Below are 20,487 nucleotides of genomic sequence, written 5' to 3'. Positions count from 1 at the left end.
ATGGCTCAGTAGTAAAGAATCTGCCTGCCCACGCAGTAGCCTCTGGGGCCATGGGCTCAATCCCTGGATCAGGAAGATCCTCTGGAGGAGGGCACCCAACTCACTCCAGTATTCTTGCCTGGAGAATCCCACGGACAGAGGAGCCTGGTGGTCCAAGGGGTTACAAAGAGTCAGGCATGACTGAGCATGCATGCACAAGCTTTCATGAGTACCAACTTCTACTGGTCTGTTTCCCTGTCTTATGTCCTGCTCCCTCCAGTTGACTGTCTGTATTGTAAGGAAAACTTTCTGAAACAGTGTGATCATGCTACTCCTTGGCACCCTGGGCACGCCTGTGATTAAACCCTCCTCACACCGCATCCCACGGTGACAAGAGATTTCCTGCCTGTCCATCACCCTCAGTAGTGCAGTATTGAGGGTGCCTTTTCTATACTATTCTGCTCTGTGCTAACAGACGCTTGTTGAGCAAATGAACGAAACAGCTTGAATTCAAATGCCTCCTATTCTCTTGAAGTTTAACATACAAGAGTCAATTGAAGAGCAATCCACTTTTTGAAACAAAGAGCTTACTGCTTGCATTTTACCCCTTCTACAACCTTTTCCCATTTCAATTAAGTAGAATATATATTTTGTTTGCTTTTTAAATATTTACTTGTTTATGTGGCTGTGACAGATCTGAGTTGTAGTGCACAGGCTCTGTAGTTTGTAGCAAGCAGGCTTAATTGCCCCCTCAGCCTGTGAGATCTTAGTTCCCTGACCAGGGACTGAATCTGTGTCCACTGCGGTACAGAGTGCATTCCTAGTCTCTGGACCACCAGGGAAATCCCTAGACTATATATTTTTGAAAGGGAAAATAATAGGAGACTTTATTTTCAGTGTCATTTAAAGGTCTAGTCTACAAATAAATATCTCATTTTTAAAATTTTTTAAATTTAGTAACATGATATGTGATGTTAAAATTAGTAACATGATCTGTGATTGAGTCTATTTTTTTCTAATGAGCATCAATTATTTTAATCTTTAAGCAATGTATTTACAATTCTTTTTATTCTTAGTGATGAAAGGCTTTTATTGAATTTATCTTAAGCCTTATACATAAATAATATATTATAAACTATATTTTATTATATTTATATATATATTTATCAATTATTTATTTTGATTGATTTTATTAATTATTTATTTAAATATTTGTTATTAGCAATAAATTATTAATTTATTAATATATTTATAAATAAATGTATTTATTTATAAATTATAAATAAATTATAATATATAATACTTTAATAAACTCTTTAATGGTAACTATATTTTCTACAAAAATACAGTTCCTTAATAACTCCACTAAAGCCACACATTTTCTACTAGTAGTAGTTAATTTTGTCATTCAGCAAAATTAAGCCAGAAGGCATAATCTTGTTACTCAGCAGGACATGAGAAAGAACAAGGACTGAGGATACTAGTACCCCACTCCTTACAACATAGTTTTGAAAGCTGAATGGACAAAATAAACCCAAAAGCAGAGGGAGGAAAATGAGGAGCATGGTGATAAGATCCCACAGTATTTTTAACTTTCCACGGTCACTGACGATCTGTGTGCTAACAAAAACAAGAAACAAACTCACTTAGCAAGCAGCTTATTCAACTGCGGTAATAATTGATGGACTGTCTTAGAAGTCTTTACCTTTCTAAATATATGAAAAAGATGACTTTAGTTTTTAAATAAGGTAACACTTTAAAATCAAAATTGAATCAAATGTGAACAGCATTCATACTTATATTCAGACAACTGTAAATCTTAGGTTCACTGTGTTTCTAGGTAGTAACTTTCTAGAACAGATTAAAATAACTCCTTCATAAATGGAAATAAGTAAATACTTTCAAAACATTTTGTTACTGATCTAATTTTTCAGCTTCCTTTTTAAGAGCTGGCCCTTTCCTGCAGGTTCCCATGGGTAGGTGATGGTTGCCACAGCCTTGCAGTTGGGACCAAAGACCCCTTCAGGGCTGCTACAGCAACCTGCATCAAGCTCGCTCAGGGCTTTCCCATCAAGTGTTCCCTGACGCCACTCTAATTTCAGAAAGTGAACAGGAACTGAAGAGCCTCTTGATGAGGGTGGAGGAGGAAAGCGAAAAAGCTGGCTTAAAACTCAACATTAAAAAACTAAAATCATGGCATGGTGGCTCAGTGGTAAAGAATCTGCTTGCAATGCAGGAGACGTGGTTTCGATCCCTGGGTTGGGAAGATACCCTGGGAAGAGAAAATGGCAACCCACTCCAGTATTCTTGCTTGGGAAATCCTATGGACTGAGGAGCCTGGTGGGCTACAGTCCATGGGGTCGCAAGACTTGGACACCACTGAGCGACTAAACCATCTCCATCAAGATCATGGTATCTGATCCCATCACCTCATGGCAAACAGATGGGGAAAAAGTGGAAGCAGTAACAGATTCTACTTTCAATGTGTTTATAAGTAGTAACTCTCTAGGACAGATTAAAATAACTCCTTCATACATGAAAACAAGCAAATATTTTTATAATATTTCTGTTACTGATCCAGATCTCTGCAGATATGGCTCCACTACCAATTTCAAACCCCTTGCTGTCTTCATCTTTAAGGTGAACCCATTACTATTCAGAGAGCTATGTGCAGAGCAAGCACTCAAGAGTTGCTCTTTTCATTTAATTATTAATGCAGCTGGTCCTTGTCTTCTCACGGGCTTTCTAACAACTTCAGAGACTTTAGTTGACGCTAAAGAAAGACTGGAAATCCCCTGTCGGTCCAGTGATTAGAACTCCATGCTTCCACTGCAGGGCGCCTGGGTTTCAATCCTTGGTCAGGGAACTAAGATCCTGCAAGCTGTGAAGCTTGGCCAAAAAAAAAGAGGCAAGTTCACATTAACGATGAAAAACTTTAAAAATAGACCATTTCAGGACTTCTCTAGTGGTACCATAGTTAAGAATCCATGTGCCAATGCAAAGGACATGGGTTCGATTCCTGGTACAGGAGGATTCTACATGCTGTGGGGCAACTAAGCCCGTGCCCCACAGCTACTGGGCCTGGGTGCTCGAGAGCCCAGGCTCCGCAATGACAGAAGCTACCACGATGAGAGGCCTACACGCTACAACTAGAGGAAGCACATGTAGCAACGAAGACCCACTGCAGCCGTAAATAAATAAATAGAAATTTTAAAAACTGGCCATTTAACATCCCCTGCTATCTTAACACTTCCAAGTACCTTAATGACCAACTCTAAACAGGTAGGGACCACTGGCTAGACCTGCATGCAGTGTGGCCCCACTGGGAGAGACTGGGAGGTTATTAGCACACTTGTCGGAGATAGGTATAATGAAAACAACACAAACTAGGAAAAAACTCGTTCTAGAAAACTAGAATAACAGGTTCTAGAGAAACTAAAGTCTGCCTTTCAGCTTCCCTCCTTGTCTACTCCATGACAGCAAAGAGCGCCCTAACCCAGGATTCCCTAGCCTCTAGGATCTTGTGCCTGATGATCTGACGTGAAGCTGATGTAACATCCACAGAAATAAAGTGCATAATAAAGGTGATGGGCTTGAATCATCCTGAAACCAACCCTCCCTTCCCCGGTCTGTGGAAAAATTGTCTTCCACAAAACAGGTCTCTAGTGCCCCAAAAGTTGGGGACTGCTCCTCTGACTTTTCAAAGGACTTACAGATGTGATTAAATTATGGAAAGCACTAGCAGAGCTCTGAGCCTGGGGCCCGGCAGGGCCTCAGGAGATATTGGCTCTCTCTCACCACTGGTCTCCGTGTTTGCTTTCAGCATTCCTTCCTTCTAACGATGCACCCCAGATGTCCTCCAAGTCTCCCCGAACCCTGCCCTCACGTCCAAGCAGATGCCATGCCCTGCTCTCTCGACTGCTCCACCATTTCCCACATGGCCCCTCTCTGCCCACTGCACTGCTGTGACCGGGACGCGTCCAAGTGCTCCAGGATCAGAGACGACGGATTTCTACTTGCCGAGTGAAGAAGGGTGGTCAGGGAGTTTGACAGACAAGGAGACACTGAGGCAGTTTCCAAAAAATAAACAGAGGTTTACCAACTCGAGAAGAAAAAAATGGAGGCACTCAGGCAGGCCATTTCAGGAAGAGGGCAAGAATGTGCAGTGAGCTCCGTACAGCTGGGCATGTTCGGAGATTGGTTCGTTTGCTAGTTTTACCCCAACAACTTTTTTTATTAACAATTTATTATATAAATTTTAAATTAGTAGAATCTGGAGTGAACAGTTGATTATGATAAGAATACACTAAATTATCCAAAGATTTTTGCCTTGAACCTACTGTTCACATTAATAACATACATAAGTATCACTATCAATATAAGACATACATAATTTCAGTTCAACAAATAATGATTGGGTCCCTACCTATAATATGTTAGTCCCTGCATTTACTGGGGCTTCCCTGGTGGCTCAGATGGTAAAGAAGCAGGAATGTGGAAGAGTTGGGTCCGATTCCTGGGTTGGAAAGAGCCCCTGGAGAAGGGAACGGCTACCCACTCCAGTATTCCAGCCTGGAGAATTCCATGGACAGAAGAGCCTGGCAGGCTACAGTCCATGGGGTCGCAAACAGTTGGACATGACTGAGTGACTTTCACTTTCACTGCATTGACTGGGCATGTGGTGGCATTAGTGGTAAAGAACCCACATGCCAACGCAGGAAACGTAACAGACGCAGGTTTAATTCCTGGGTCAGAAAGATCCCCTGGAGGAGGGCACAGCAACCCACTCCAGTATTCTTGCTTGGGAAACACTACGGACAGAGGAGCCTGACAGGCTACAGTCCATGGGGTCACAAACAGTCAGACACGACTGAAGTGACTTAGCATGCACACACATGGTAATTATGCCACAACTTGCTATATTTATGTTCACAGTTAAAAAAAAACAGAACAGAAAACCTGTGATTCACTGAGTTAAGTAGCTTGTCTAAGCTCACCAACCAGTTAGGGGCCAAAGATAAACTTCTGTTTACTGACTTCAAATTTAGTGCTATTTCTATGATAGTTTCCTATTTCTTTGCAGTTACCGACATGGTGCATACTTGCGAGCTCTTTGGCTAAGATACGCAAACAACTTATTCGGAGAGGATTTTTTTCTTGAAAAATGTCAGTCTGTCCTTAAGTGATTCATTATCCTGGCATCATTAAGCCTTATGCTTTATCTAACAATGAATCTAGACAGAGGGTCTGACGAGCTTTACATGGAATGAGTTATTTAAATAATGGAGATAGATGTGAACACATAAGCAGCACCCCACCGCCTGAAGGTAAGACCTAGCAACCCCAAGGCTAGTGAACAAAAGGCCATCAAGATGCACTGGTGGCACACAGCTCATGATTTTCTGTGTAGGATATTATCAAGTCACTTCAAAATCTCACCCAATAAAATAAGATGGCAAATTGGAAGCAAGAAACAGAGGAATAGCAATAAGAAAGGGCGAGGCGAGTAAAAAGTGAAAGCGCATGGAATGTACAAGCACTTCAGATCATAGTGCGTGCATGTGTGTGTAGTCATTTTTGTTGTTGCGTTGTTCAGGACTCTTTGCGACCCCACTGACTGCAACATACCAGGCTTCCCTGTCCTGCACTATCTGCAGTATACTACATGCACTGTCGTTATGCGGTGTTAGGTCGCTTCAGCGTCCGACTCTTTGCGACCCCACGGACTATAGCCCACCAGGCTTCTCTGTCCATGGGGATTCTCCAGGCAAGAATACTGGAGTGGGTTGCCATGCCCTCCTCCAGGGGATCTTCCCCAGGGCCTGAACCTGTGTCTCATGTCTCCTGCATTAGCAGGTGGGTTCTCTACTACTAGTACCCTCTGGGAGCCAGCGCATCGGTCATTGAAAAAAGTGAAAGTGAAAGTAAGTGTAGGTCACTCAGTCGTGTCTGACTCTTTGCAACCCCATGACATGAAATCACAGGACATGATATTAGTTACAAAGGCTTTATTCCTTAAAGGAAGGGCTAAATAATACAATATTTCCTTCATTTGTAAAGGGAAGGAAGGACATATTTAAATAATGAGGGACTTTTAAATAAAAATTGGTTAGTATTTTTAAAGTATCCATATGAGTTACCTTCCTTGATGTGTAAAATTTAGATACAAATTACTTTTGCTACAGTCAGATAGATAAGAAATGTGACTGCCTTGTGTTCATTACTTTTTAAAATTTAGGTGTAGAGTGTTCATACGAATTCAAATAATTATGAGGCAAGATTGGCTAAACGAGCCTCAAAAGTTTATTAGAGAAGAGGATATCAAGTTGAAATTTTCAAATTAAGATTCATTTGCAACGAAATATTCTTACATGTTGAAATTATTAATACTTATTAAAAAAAAACCCTAGTTTTAAATCTTTCTCTTGCCATTTCCTTGTTCATCATTAAATAATAGTATTCTGCAGAACAGGGACAATCACACCATTTTATAAATGTACCACTAGAGGGTTCCAGCTGACTCCTGGACCCTCTTAAACTAGACCCAACATCTGGTTGCTGTGCGCCATCTAGTGGCTATAAGAATCACTGATGCCTGAGTGTTACTTCCTTGTACTGCATTTTGTTTATAGAAAACACGATGGCACACATTTTTGGAAAATAAAGAGAATTATAAATGGTAATACCAAATTTGTAAAACCATTACCTTCTAAAACTCATATTTAGATCATTTAATAAGCAGTAAAATTCTTAAAATCAGAGAAATTCATTGTACATGATAGTTATGTATCATACAGATTTAAATAACCTTTAATTTCAACACAGTGCAATTCATTTAAATACACTGTACACAGCTTCATGCAGAGGAGACATACAATTCAGACTAGTGAATAGGAATAATTATTATATTTGCTGACGGTAGGGTAAGACCATCACATTTAGATGGTCGAGATATATTTTTTCCTTCTATTGAATATGCTTTAAACAATCTGCCAAAGGGAAGTGTTAGTAGGCATTTAAAAATATTTGGCCAAACTTTTATGTTATTATCTAAAATGCACATTCATCAGACGAAGTTATTTTTCAGTTTAAGAAGGTACTCCAGCATTTCTTGTTTTATTCTAAATTCTTTAGGAATATGTAGAAAATGAACCTCTCTCACACTCCTATAGATACGTTTAATCTACTTTATATCTACGTCCTTAACAGATGACTGATCATTTACTGAGAAAGCACAAAAGATCAAGTTAAAGGCAGAATTAACGTGACTTTCTCAAAGAAAGTGTCTTCTTGTCCCTTGTTCACCTCCCATTGCGTGTGTAGTCCTCATAAGTCATCTGTTATAATCCCACACTTCACATTCATTATTACTGGTCACACACAAATAACTTACTCAATATGCCTGAAGCAAAGGTAAGGCTGAGAAGATATTTATTAAAAGCAAAGCAAGCCAACCTGAATCCCTATAGAACTAGTGTTCATTTCATTTTGAGCACGAAGTTATGAAATCTTGCACGTAATTATAAATCAGAAACCAGTATGGGCTCACTTTGAACCGGTGGCAGCAAATCAACCCAATTTAATTCTTTCTTTTTAAAAGTACTGCTATTTTACTGGTGGTTTAGGAGCATCTGCCTTGCCCAGAATAAGTATTTTTCTGCTAAGTGGATGGATGAATGTGGCATATCTGGGTTTGGAGCAGAAATTTCACAAGGACTTTTGGGTGGAGCTTTGAGATCAAGAAATATAGATTGGAGGTGGGACAAGTAGGTAAATTCTTAGCTGTAAGTTAATGAATTGAGATCCACTTGGATGGAAGTCTCCAGGACCACATCTGAGTCCTTTTTCCTGAACCTGTTCTAGTCAGTACTTGAAAAAAATGGAGAAGCTGAAGAAGAAACCTAAAATACTAAAAGCAAAGTGGGTAGGGAGGGGCTCCAAAGTCTTTTCAATTTATTAGAATAATGAGCTCACATCAATCAAGTGGATATAGTATATACAGTATAAGTATTTCTAAGGTTTGAAAGGGTATGTGCGGCTCCCATAGCAATAACTGTCCTGTATCTCCCACAAGAGATTATCCAGCCTGGGGCGAACACCTCAGCGAGGGGAAACCCACCACTCTCAAGGCAGCCATCGTTTGACAGGTTCAACGACAAATACAACACCGCATTCTTTGGTTTAAAAGAAATGTTATTGTTACAAGGGACGGAAAGATCTAGTTTTCAGCAGTTTTTGATATAGATGACCTAACAGAGAAAGACAACTCCTAAAAGACTTAACTCTATCTTCACATCTATTAAGAGATGTCCATTAACAAGAGCTCTTACGTCAACTAGGGGGGTGAAAACTTTAGAAGATACAGTGATATGTCAGGGTATACTTAGAAAAAAGTGGCTGAGAGAATTGAGGGTGTCTGCTTTGGAGAAATGAAGATGCCCATGGTTATGGCAGGGTTGAGAGGAGCACCAGTGCCCGGAAGTGAAAATTACAGTGTGACGGCTGGAGCTATAAAGTAGCCCAACAAAGCCATAGGAGACAATTCAGGGCTGCCAGAGACAAGGACTGCGCCCTCAGAAACATCACCCAACTTGTCTTGCAGAAGCAAAAGCTCTCTGTTACTCGATGAATTTAAGGAGAGGTAGAAAATAATACTCGACTGGGAGCCACTCTCGTTACCAAGGAGACAATGATACCAGGTGTTGTGCGGATCAAATGAAAGAAAAGATCTGTAAAGTGTGCAGAAAACTGCATAGTAGGGACTGGTTGTCCATGAGAGATGACACCCAAGGGATTCCTCTAATGAGGAAATGAACTAAACTCCGTGACTTCGAAGGTCCATTTGGACCTTAGGCGTCAATGATTTCATCTTATTAATAAGTCACGCTGATTAATTCTGCTTCAGCATTAGAGGTTTATATTGCTTTGAATTACAATGTATACATCACATTTCCCCCACTTTCACAATATATATTAAAACCTTTGAGTCAATCTTATAATGCTATAACATTAAAATCCTTTCATAGTATCTCATTAAACCCCTTCTTCTCTTTCACTATAATTGAAATAGAGGCTGTCTGGTGAAAATGGGGCTAATAGTTATTTCAGAAAGTTCAAGGAAAATAGGAATAACTCAAAATATATGAGGATTCACTGACAAAAGGTCATTCTTTTTTTTTTCTCTTATAACTGAAATGCTCCCATAAAAAGTCAGTAATACAACCTGATCATACTTACTCCTGTGATTTGTGTTCACTATCTACTGATAGGATGAAATATGCTTATTCAACTTTTATGTCTCTATACTCATTCTTGGTCTTCATAAGAAAATTGAATACACACTACCATATATAAAATAGATAACCAGCAAGGACCTACCGTATAGCAAGGGAGTTCTACTCAATATTTTATAATAAGCTATAAGGGAAAAGAATCTAGAAAAAATAGATATGTGTGTATGTATAAGTGAATCACTCTGCACATCTGAAACTAACACATTGTAAATCAACTGTACCCCAATAAAAACCTAACTTAAATACTAAATGGCTTAATTTTTCAGATCCAAAAACAAGAAAGAAAATGGATTAAAAAATAGTGCCTGATAACTTCCCTGGTGGTTCAGGGGTGAGACTGTGCTTTCACTGCAGGGGGCCCAGGTTTGATACCTGGTCAGGGAACTAAGATCTCACATATCGTGTAGTGTGGCCAACAAAACAACAACAACAAAATGAGTGTGTAAGAAATAGATGAAAACGTCTCCCGGGAGAGCTCAGGATCAGGGAAGAGGGAAGGATCTGGAATTAAGAAGAAAAGGAAGAAGGGCTGGGAAACAGGGAAGAAAGATGGGAAGAGGCAGTTTGCACTCTGTGCTGAATTACCTTAGAAATAGCAAAAGCATTAACATGCTAGATGAGCAAAACTAAACTGCAGACTCTATAAAGATTCTCTGAATCAAGCAGCATCTTGTGCTATAACGTTATCACACACGCAAAGATGCCCCACCTCAATGATCAAAATCATGAAAGTCTCTGTAAAGAAACCTTCAAACAATCTGCTATAATAACATGACTCAATATATGGCAAAGAATGCCAATTTAAATGAATTTGCTACCTCAGCTGGGAAACAGTTCACACAGTGTATCACCTTAATGTATCTGAGATGGGAGCACTATTTACACGGCCCCACGGGGTCTGTTATACATGAAGCTCCCAGAGGTGGGTGCTGGAGGCGGGTTCCTGTCCAGGATAGTTACTGAACTGAGTTGTCTTGATCTCTGGAATGCCTATGAATGAATTTCCCTCTTCTCTGAGATTCACACATTCCAGTCACCAGTCACTTTTCCTTGAAAAGGTTCCGCAATTGGGGCGGAATTTGGTCTTTGGTCTCTTCCCAGAGCCTCCTATCAGTGGTACCCAATGGGATCCAGAAAGCAAGGCAGGCAGGGAGGGGATGCCAAGTGAGAGACATACATGGTATGTATGCGGTGATGGATGGGGTGAGCAGGGAGCTAAGTGAAGAACCAGCGGCTTCTTTCCTGGGAGGGTGAATCGGTGGGAGGGTAGATGTGTTGGGTGAATGGATGGTGACAAAGTCAGCGAGTCACTTGTGATCTCAATTTCCTTCTTTGCAAACTATGAATATAAAAAATCCTCTCCATACACAAAAAAATACCAGTGAGAATCAAATGGAATCATGGGGAAATAAAGTTTTCAACTCCTTGCAGTGTTATGTATATGTCAAGCTTATTTCATGTTTTTGTTGTTGCTGCTGTTTATCGGTTTGGTTATTTGGGGGATGAGATCAAGGGGAGAAAAACATGATCTAAGTGGTGGTGAAAATGCTAACTTTAAGAGAAGAGAATGATTTTATTCAGCATGTTTGGTATGTTATGTGGGCATTTTAAAACCTAGACAAGCATTTAAGTGGCAACTCTGACTATGAAAACGTTTAGACCACTGGGTTCATACTAATATAAGTCCTTAAGACACAGAAGAAATATTTCTTTGTTTCTAAATTTCACTAAGACTTAAGCCTTTTTCGACTAAGAGGGAATGCACTCTGCTCAGACATGATGGGTGAGCACAGAATACTCCAGCACACTCAGGGCTCTGAGGTCAAGCAGCCGGCCCTGTCTGGGCTCTCAGTGACCCTCGGATGAGAAGCCCCGCAGAGCTGTTACCTGTATGTGTCCTTCGATGAGCCTTCAGGTGAGAACTTTTTGTATACACTTTGTTGCAGCCCTCGAAATCGCATCTGTGGATACGCCGTTTTCTCGAGTCTGGGGATTCAGACCTTCTCTGGCGTCTTGTGCTCTCAATACTAAATGGTGAGATTGAACTGGAAAAAGAAAAAGGAGACTTAAACGGTGAGCAAACACAGCACTTCGTTTGGTTCCAGTGCCGTGAGACCTGAGGCTCACAGTCTGCAGCCTCATACAGACTCAAGGCCCCATGTCCACATTACTGATGTCACTTTCTGGGACATGTTTCATTGCTTAATCTCGAAGGCGGGTGGCTTGACCTATTTTTGATGAAACACTCCTCGGGAGAGGAAGACATGCTTAAAATAACAACAGAATGAAAAAACCCAAAACCGAAATGAAAGCAGTGGTGAATGAGTAGATCTCCATCATCAAAAGAAATTATCCGGTGGTGGTAAAATTAATCGCCTAAAGTTCTGAACTTGCGAAGACACTTACAGAGAATATTTTAGGAAGACCTGCTACAGACAAATGACAAAATGAATGCATTTAATAAGTAACATGAGCGTCTGAATTGCATGTGACAACACATAAAATCATGTAAAATCACAATGTACGTTTCAAAACAAGTGAGGTTGGGCTGAAAGAAATGACATCAGTACATCAATAACATGACTCATGACAAGCTATTTTGGTTCTGCAAAATGCACCTGACATTTAACTCTTCCCGTTGGTGGTTTTTCACGGTGAGGAATCAAGTGCATTGTATTTAAAGATTAGCTGTACCACATTATGAAAAAAAAGTTTTAACTATGAAATTTGGCCCTGACTTGTAGATTGTTTAATCTTAATGCCACAGTAGAAAAACAGGATTAGTTTGTAATGCCAGGTAACTGATTAACATGTACTTCTTCCAACATTAATCTCTTTTGATTGAGATAGAAATGAAGAATATGACTCATTTTTCTTAGTTATTCATGAAGTTCTTTAAAGTTACAGTGAAATACAATAAAAAAGCAATCACTCATATTCCTACTATAAAAGATTTACCACTATTAATACTTTGACATTATTTTCTTCCAGCTTTTCTAGGTTTCGGTGTTTTTTAAAATTACTTTTTATGAATAAATCAGTCCTAAAAAAAATGAACATTACAGATAAAGATAACTTTCCCCCTCTTTCTTACATCATTATCCTGATCCCTTGTTCTCCCAGGGAAAATCTCTATCATCAGTTTTCTACAAATCCTTTCAATTCTTTTAAATTATGCTTACTGGTATCTGCATTCATGGAAACTCATTATATTGTATTTTTTAAGAGACATATAGATAAAAGGCTGTTCATATCATTCCGCAAATTGTTCCACACTTGACTTTTTTTCACTCAATACTGAGGATCTGAGATCTGTTTATACTGATATAAACACAGTGGTTTGTTCATTTGAAGTGCTATATACCATAGTGCATGGATCCTAAGATGAATCTTTTAATATTTCAGGGTCTCTAAAATCAGGATGCCTCTGACATTTGATGGCTGGTCATGGTTTAATTGATATATTTTGTCTTTCTCAGTGGTGTATTTTACAATAGATGGTGTTTTAATCTACCTAGATCAGGAGTTGGTAAACTGTTTCTATAAAGGGCTAGATAGTCAATATTTTGACCGAGAGTCATACAGTCTATGTTGTGACAAATCAACCCTGCAACTGTAGCATGAAAGCAGCTATAGATAAATACGAGTATAAATAAAACAAATGAGTATGTCTAGGTTCTAATAAAACTTTATTTACAAAACAAACAGTGGGCAGTATTTGATCCATGGGCTATAATTGGTTAATACTTGACTCAGATGAAATATGGGAGTAGTCCAATGACCATTCATTCCAGAGTTTAAAAATTCATTTCCTAAGTGATGGACATATAGATTTATTTCTAATATTTTACTGCAACATTGCTCCAGTAAACTTTAAAGTGTCTCCTTCCATATGGTGGTGGTGGCTTAGTTGCTAAGTCATGTCCAATTCGTGCAGCATTTTGGACTGTAGCCTGCCAGGCTCCTCTGTTCATGGGATTTCCCTGGCAAGAACAGTGGAGAGGGCTGCCCTTCCCTTTGCCAGGGGATCTTCCCGACCCAGGGATTGAACTCGGGTCTCCTGCATTGCAGGTGGACTCTTTACTGACCGAGCCACCCAAGTTTTCAAAGCATCTTTTCACCTGTACAAGTAACAGATTCAGTAGCCAATGCTTTATATTATTAGCTAAGATCAAATATAAGTGACATTTATCTGCCTGTATCTTAAACAGTTTTGTGCAAGATTTCTAAGAAGTTGAAGGAAAGAACAAATGGGATGGCTAAGCCACTTTTTCAGCCTTCTTATCACTCAATGCGGCTTTGTGGTTTTCCACATCATTGACTCAGTTGTAGGGATTGGAGCTTGGTTGTGAAAAGAGTCAAAACAGTGTGACTGGTCTGTCCCATGAGAGAAGGGCTTTAGTCACTCCCAACAAGGTATGTTCTGGCATAGGGTGTGATTCTTGTGAACAAATTGACTCTATATGTGATAATAAGGCAACAGTAATTCATTTCTTGACTATCTAGTCATAAAAACAAATATGGATTTTGTCACTGGGGGCCTCAGAAATAGAAACTTTCGTGTCGTGGTATGTTTTACACCTTTCAAATCAAGAATATGACATGGTATTTATGTCCCTCAAATTGTAACATAAAGCCTATAGTAAGAACACTTTGTTTTGTACAATGCTTTCTAAGCACTATACATAGACTTCTATACAGAAGTCTAAATGTAACTAAGCATAATCACACACACATATTGCTTGGCCTGTTGATTTTAGCTATTTATCCTGCTATATGTTCATATATGCAGAAAAAAGTAAAAAAATAAATCTAAAATCAAAACCTAGTAACTACTAAGCAAGTCTATAAGGGACCAAGGAGGTAACGCTGCTATACAGTCAGCCACTGGACTCTGTGGTGGGCAGGGTAGGAAAGCAGGGCTACAGAATGGCGAAACCACTTCACTCAGACGTTTGAATTTACATCAAAATTGAAGACATGTTAGGTGGATGGCCTTAATCCTTTACAAAACTTCATGACGCAGTTTTCCTCATTTTAAAGTGAAATGTTTTAGGGCATTATAAAGAACAACTACCTAAAGATATCTGCATGATGATGATAAAAATAATTTTTAAAGAGGTATGTGCATTGAATAAATGGACCCAACCAAGCTAACCTTAAAATGACATTCAATGGGTAAAACTTCCCCTGGTTCCCCCTTATAAATGGCAGAGATACCCTCAGATGTCACAGAACCTTATGCTAGACTGTACCTTTCAAACAAGAACTACTTATTTGATCTCTTTGTGGAAAGGCAGGTAAACGGGGCTGAAGTAAAAAAGAATGAGAAATGCAGATGAGCTTAAAGAACACAGGGAGAGGAGAGGAAAACCCAAGTCCACGGAGGACTGCTGCCGAACTGGGCCCACAGCTCGATCCTGGAGTTGGGGGACATGGTAGTTGAAGATAACTGTGGACTGGGTGTTTGGCCACGCCAAGTCCACAGCAGGAAATCTGATAGTTAAGGTGCTGGTACCAAGTACTTTTGTGTCTCTGGAGCCAAGAACCAGGTGGGCATTCAAGAAATGTTTGCTAAATAGAATGACTGAATAGTTGGATGGATGAAAGGATTAATGTATTAAGTCAGGTATTCTTAATTTTTAATTCAATATAATCAACTAACTACTTAACCTTTAATGGGTTAATTAATCCTTACCAGGATCCTTTGACGTCAAGTCTTCTGATAATGCTTACTCAATTCCTTACTCTTACCTTCATGTCCCTGTTTCAAATTTTATTTTTTTCATAATGCATATATTTTATTGCAGTATAGTTGATTTAAATGTTTCACGTGCATGGCAAGGTGATTCAGTTATATATATATACATATATTGTTTTTCAGATTATTTTCCATTATAGGTTATTACAAAATATTGACTACAGTTCCCTGTGCTATACAGTAAAACTTCACTGCTTGTTGCATATCTATTTTGTTTGTTTCATATTTTAAGTGCTGTAATATACAAAGTGGTGACTGAATACCAGGGATTCTGGGTAACCATTAAAATCATATGTTCCCCTGAGTGTCTTGGTTCTTTGCTCTAACTCAAAGACAATGGCACTCTAAAGCATGGCTTACAATTAAAATTTTCAGTGAAATTAAAATATTCTTCCCTTTCTATGCTTTCTGAGCCATGTGGCCTCTGTTTCCACAGCTTTTAAGGTATCCCCAAATGCACACAAACTGACTTTTGGGCTTCAAAAGTTGGCCTCGTTCTGAAGAATGGAAATGTGCAAGAAACGACTGCCTATGCCAGCAGAGGATTCTTCCAATAATCCTAAGTAATAAGCTGGGTATGATGAAAACGGTCAGGACCATTCAACAACTGAACACGGTTGCTAGTGTGTTCCCAGACATTGCACTAAATACATCCATACAGTTCATAAATAATAACTAAAGGCCCACTCCCTTCCCCAGAAGGCTAGACCATTTAGAGAAGTAAATGAACGCCCGAGGGGGCCTCACAGGCACTGCGTCGTAATAATTAGATGGAGAGAGAACAAATGAGTGAATCACGCCTTCAGTTACACAACAGTCCCACTTGGAATGGTAAGTTAAATTAGAAGGAAACCCAGAGAGGCTCGAAAAGTCACATCCAAGAACAGCTCTATTTAAGCAGAAGGCACCACGCAGCTGTCATGAAAGGAATGAAGGTTAACTGTAATCAGCAGGTAATAAAGGCCATTTGTCACATGTGACCGAGAGACGCCCTTCACTGAAACTGGAGTTTCTACAGGAGTTAAAAAGAAAAACCCAGGACAATCTTTTAAGACTGGGAAGAGGACAAACACATCCTAAATTTTAAAACAAGAGCAGAAAACAGAGGGATGGAAGGTCCTTCAGCAAATTCACACACATCATCTCAACAGAACATCAAGGAGGCTGACTGAGGATAACAAAGAAGAGCCGACACTGACAGGATGCCTGCTGCGGGCAGGCACTGCTCTAGATGCTTTAAGCCTCAAAGCAGCTCTTGGAGGTCAATATTATTAGTATCTCTAATTTACAGATGAGGAAACCGAGGCAAAGGGAGATTAAGATCAAGGCCAAAACAGAGTGAGTGACCACACCAGGATCTGAACTCAAGGGCTGGACACTAGAATCCACCTGAGTTATTATGTTCTACTCACTCAAGTATTTAGGAATATAAACCACATCTAATAAAAGATGCATGCATGAATGCATGCTAAGTCACTTTAGTCGCATCCAACTTTGTGCGATGCTATGGACCGGAGACGACCAGGCTCCTCTGTCCATGGGATTCTCCAGGCAAGGAAACTGGAATGGTGCCATTCCCTCCTCCAGCAGAATCTTCCTGACCCAGAGATTGAAGCTGCATCTCTTAGAGGTCTCTAGCACTGGCTGGCAGGTTCTTTACCACTAGCACCACCTGGGAAGCCCCATAAAAGATAAAAAAGCAACAAAATACCTGAATCATTTAAATTTCCCATCTAATCCTATTACAGAAAACAACAGTACATAAAAGCATTCTTAAATGTAGCCTGCTATGATAAAGCATACACTTACTCCTGAGAATTTTACAGTAAACTGTTTTATAAATACTGCCAGTACAGACACACAGTGTAACTACTTACTATTAATCTACCTTAAAAATACTTCCTTAACTTTGTAAAATATGTATCTTTCCAGGGAAACGTTTTTGAAGATTGAGTTTGGCAGTGATATGCGATTAAGTCTTCCTTGACGATCAAGACCAGAGTACTTGTTCCTTCCCTGCCATCTTTGTTTATTTACAATGGTACCAAAAAGCATTTAGAGTTAGTTGCACAACCGGGTTACCTTAAAGGAAGGGGGCACATTCAGTTTTGAAAGTATATTTTGTACTGTTTCCAAAGCTTGTTTTAAAATGATCTTCAATAGAATGTAAATATCACCTACAGGAATTCTGAATCAGCTGCTGCCACAGAATAGACGGAAGTGAGAACTACTTTCTCGTTAGTAAATCAAACACCACATTGGGAATGAAATATCGAGGCCACAAGCCAAAAAATAGAGTCAATGAGAATTTCAGTTAACCAGGGAGTTACATAAATCTTAGTACTTGAGATTCTATTCATGTGGACAAACCAGACACATATAGGTTTTTGCAGGCTTTTTCTTAGCCAGCAGATGGCTCTCAGAAGCAGGAATCTTCCTATTTCTCTTCCATACTATCACAGACTCTCTAGCTTCTATCAAACCACGTCAAGGTCTTCTCTGGGATATTAATTAGAGAAAGGGGGTTATATTTAGATACATTCACTATCCAGTCCCCAGAAGCTTCACTCTAAGATAGCACAAATCCACTGATTCACCTCTTTGGTTCCCGCCCATGGACTTCTCCGGTAGTTCAGAGGGTAAAGAATCTGTCTGCAATGCAGGAAAATCTGGTTCCATCCTCGGGTCAGAAATATCCCCTGGAGAAGGAAACGGCAACCCACTCTGGTATTCTTGCCTGGAGAACTCCATAGAGAGGAGTCTGGTGGGCTACAGTCCAGGGGGTTGCAAAGAGTCAGAAGCAACCGAGCGACTAACTTTCACTTTCATTTCTGCCCACGGCTTCCTACAGAAAACTACCTTTGAGCACATTGAAATTGTAAAATTAGAAGTTACCAATCTTTCCAGAAGCTGTGACAAAAACACTACATCACTTTACATTCAAATTTGAATTCAGTAAAAATAAATCCATTTTCATGAAATGTATAAATCAAGAGTAATACTTAAATGAAATACGTCCAAAAGCTCAATCTTGGCACTTATTCAACTAGAATTTGACACTTTTTCATACGAACAGAATATGTGCAGAATGTATTTTGAATTATTCTAATAAATGAAATATCCTACTAATTAAAAGATTGATTCACTGGTTTACCAATGAACTTTTTGTAGGTGAGTCTGTAGATAGATTTATAGTATATCATGATTTTCTTTAAAAATAACAGCTGCCACTCAGTAATTTTAATCACTATCTAGGACCATTAAAATACTCAAAACTGTTAGACTCTGCTGTTTTTTGATTCATCATATTTTAGCAAGTAAGTAAGATCATAAGCTGTTTAAGCAAAAGATAGATACAGGGATAAATAGAAAAATGAATTATTAACGGCATCTGCTGTGATTTGTTATATAGTTAACCTATTATGATGAATTTACAGGTTGAAAGAGGATTTTTTGTTAAAAAAAAAAAAAAAGAGAGACCCATTTCAGATATACACTTATCTATTCAAAATAGTTTCTTTGGGGGCGACACTGTATTCATTGTAAAGATTTTTTTCCCATAAAATCAATTCATAATGTAGGATGGAACAAGGGCCCTGAAACAAGTATATAATTCTGAATTATACTGGACATGGAACAGAAGACATAAAACTTGCCAAAATATTCAGAAGAAGGTTTCCACAAAATTTATTCAAGCAACGTTGGGGTTTAAATTATATTTCATGCTAGGAGTTGTAGCTCAATGGATCACTGAAGCCTTAAAATAACTTTCTGGGTCTGAACAGGATTAAATAATCAGGATGCCTTTAAGGTGGGTGCTGTCTTCCCCAGGCTGGCACAGGCCTTAGCACTGTTGCCTTATAAAGGCAGCACTGCGCATTTACCTTATAGGTGTGGTCCTTGAGCCCATCTGGATTTGAGACCCTCCAGGACGGTTCTCTTTATTTTATTAAAGGTAAACTTTAAACTCCTCAAGAATGAAGATGTGGTTACACGCATGCCTCTCCAGAACCTGGCATATCAGCAGGTGCTGGGAAGGGTGATGAGAAGGAAAGAGGAAAGAGCTGGGGGAACACAGTCCACCCCATGAGGACATTCCCAAGGGCGAACACTGGTGTTTGATATGAACATGCTAACTTTTCCATATCAGAAAGATCTTCTTATAAGGCAGATCCAATCATAAAGACGTTGTACGGATATGCAACGGTGAGGACAGTATATAAGACTTGGTGTTTTAAATATTAAGACATATATATAATGTTCGAAATATACAGCTCTTATGAGTTATTGTAATGCAATCATAAATAAAATTTTTAAGTAACCATCAACACAGCCTCCATCTATTTTATGCTCATCATTAACAAAGTCTATGTTCCACTAGAGATTTGTTTTATTAAAGCGCACTGAAATTATACCAGTTAATATCTGGTACTTACACTTACATAAATTATTGAAACAGTTTTTAATTACTCATACAGGGATATATAAATAACATGGCCAAGTAGAACTAATTAGTAATATCCCACTTGAGTTTTTTTTTGGCCAAAAGGGCTATCTGGTGCCACAAATAGGCATTTGTCCTTCCATAACATGTGTGTGCATTTGAATTTTGGAGAATACCAAAAATCTTCCCATCTAATGGACTAAATATTTTGTTTTTATTTTCCTTCTTGAAACTCAACTTTTGAGTACTCTGCCAAATTGATGTTGTAAAAGTCAGAAGGTATAGTAATGTGACCCAAATTTATACCTGAAAGACATTAGAAGATAAGCAAACCAGGGCTCAAAGTTAATTAAACTAACCCACACAGCTAAACAGTAGTAGAGTTGGTATTAGTCTATTTCCTGACTCTTCAAGCTAGGATCCTTTCACTCTTCAACAAAACTGGAGAAAGAGAGAAAGAACTATGTTATAATCTTTGTTTGGTATGAAGGAAAGCCTGCTTGGCAAAACTGAAATATATACATATACACAAAATTTTTTTTCATCAGATAGTTAGAACTAAAAATCCCCACCCTATTTACATTTTTGTTATGGCTGCCAGGAAACTCAGTCACATTAGCCTAGGGCCTGGTGTGTTTATTCCCCATTCTAATGATACAATAGTAATTCTTAAGTGTACGTCTCATAAAGTTATTTCTGAACTAGGTCAAGTATTAATGATAAACAAGCAAAAGAAAACAAAAACAGAACATGCTGATCTTAAAAATGGAGGAAATGATGGGAAATTTGAATCTTCATTTTTATATGCAGACTTCTAAATTAAAGTTTTGCGATCAATAAGCTCATTATCTTTAAGGAAAAAAAGAAAACAAGAATCCTATTTTTTGTTGTGGTTCCTAGAAAAAAAAGCACAGGCTGTGATCTGAAAATTTACATATGAATTATAGCTTATTATAATTTATTGGGCTCTCCTAGTAGCTCAGACAGTGAAGAATCTGCCTGCAATGTGG

At 38.9% G+C, this 20,487-nt stretch overlaps 1 protein-coding gene across 8 annotated transcripts in view; it reads right to left on the bottom strand.

Annotated features, from left to right (window-relative positions):
• KLF12 (Kruppel like factor 12) overlaps nucleotides 1-20,487 on the bottom strand; it is a 521,123-nt gene that overhangs the window by 10,687 nt on the left and 489,949 nt on the right. For all 8 annotated transcript variants that reach the window (XM_043477481.1, XM_043477486.1, XM_043477488.1 and 5 more), the window contains one exon: nucleotides 11,160-11,317. In XM_043477481.1, coding sequence (XP_043333416.1) covers nucleotides 11,160-11,317 — 158 coding nt within the window. The remainder of the gene's footprint in view (nucleotides 1-11,159; nucleotides 11,318-20,487) is intronic.

This window comes from Cervus canadensis, chromosome 9, assembly GCF_019320065.1.
Source record: "Cervus canadensis isolate Bull #8, Minnesota chromosome 9, ASM1932006v1, whole genome shotgun sequence".
NCBI classification, from domain to species: Eukaryota; Metazoa; Chordata; class Mammalia; order Artiodactyla; family Cervidae; genus Cervus; species Cervus canadensis.
Note: the sequence above shows the minus strand (reverse complement) of the source record. Positions and strands in the feature narration are given on the sequence as shown.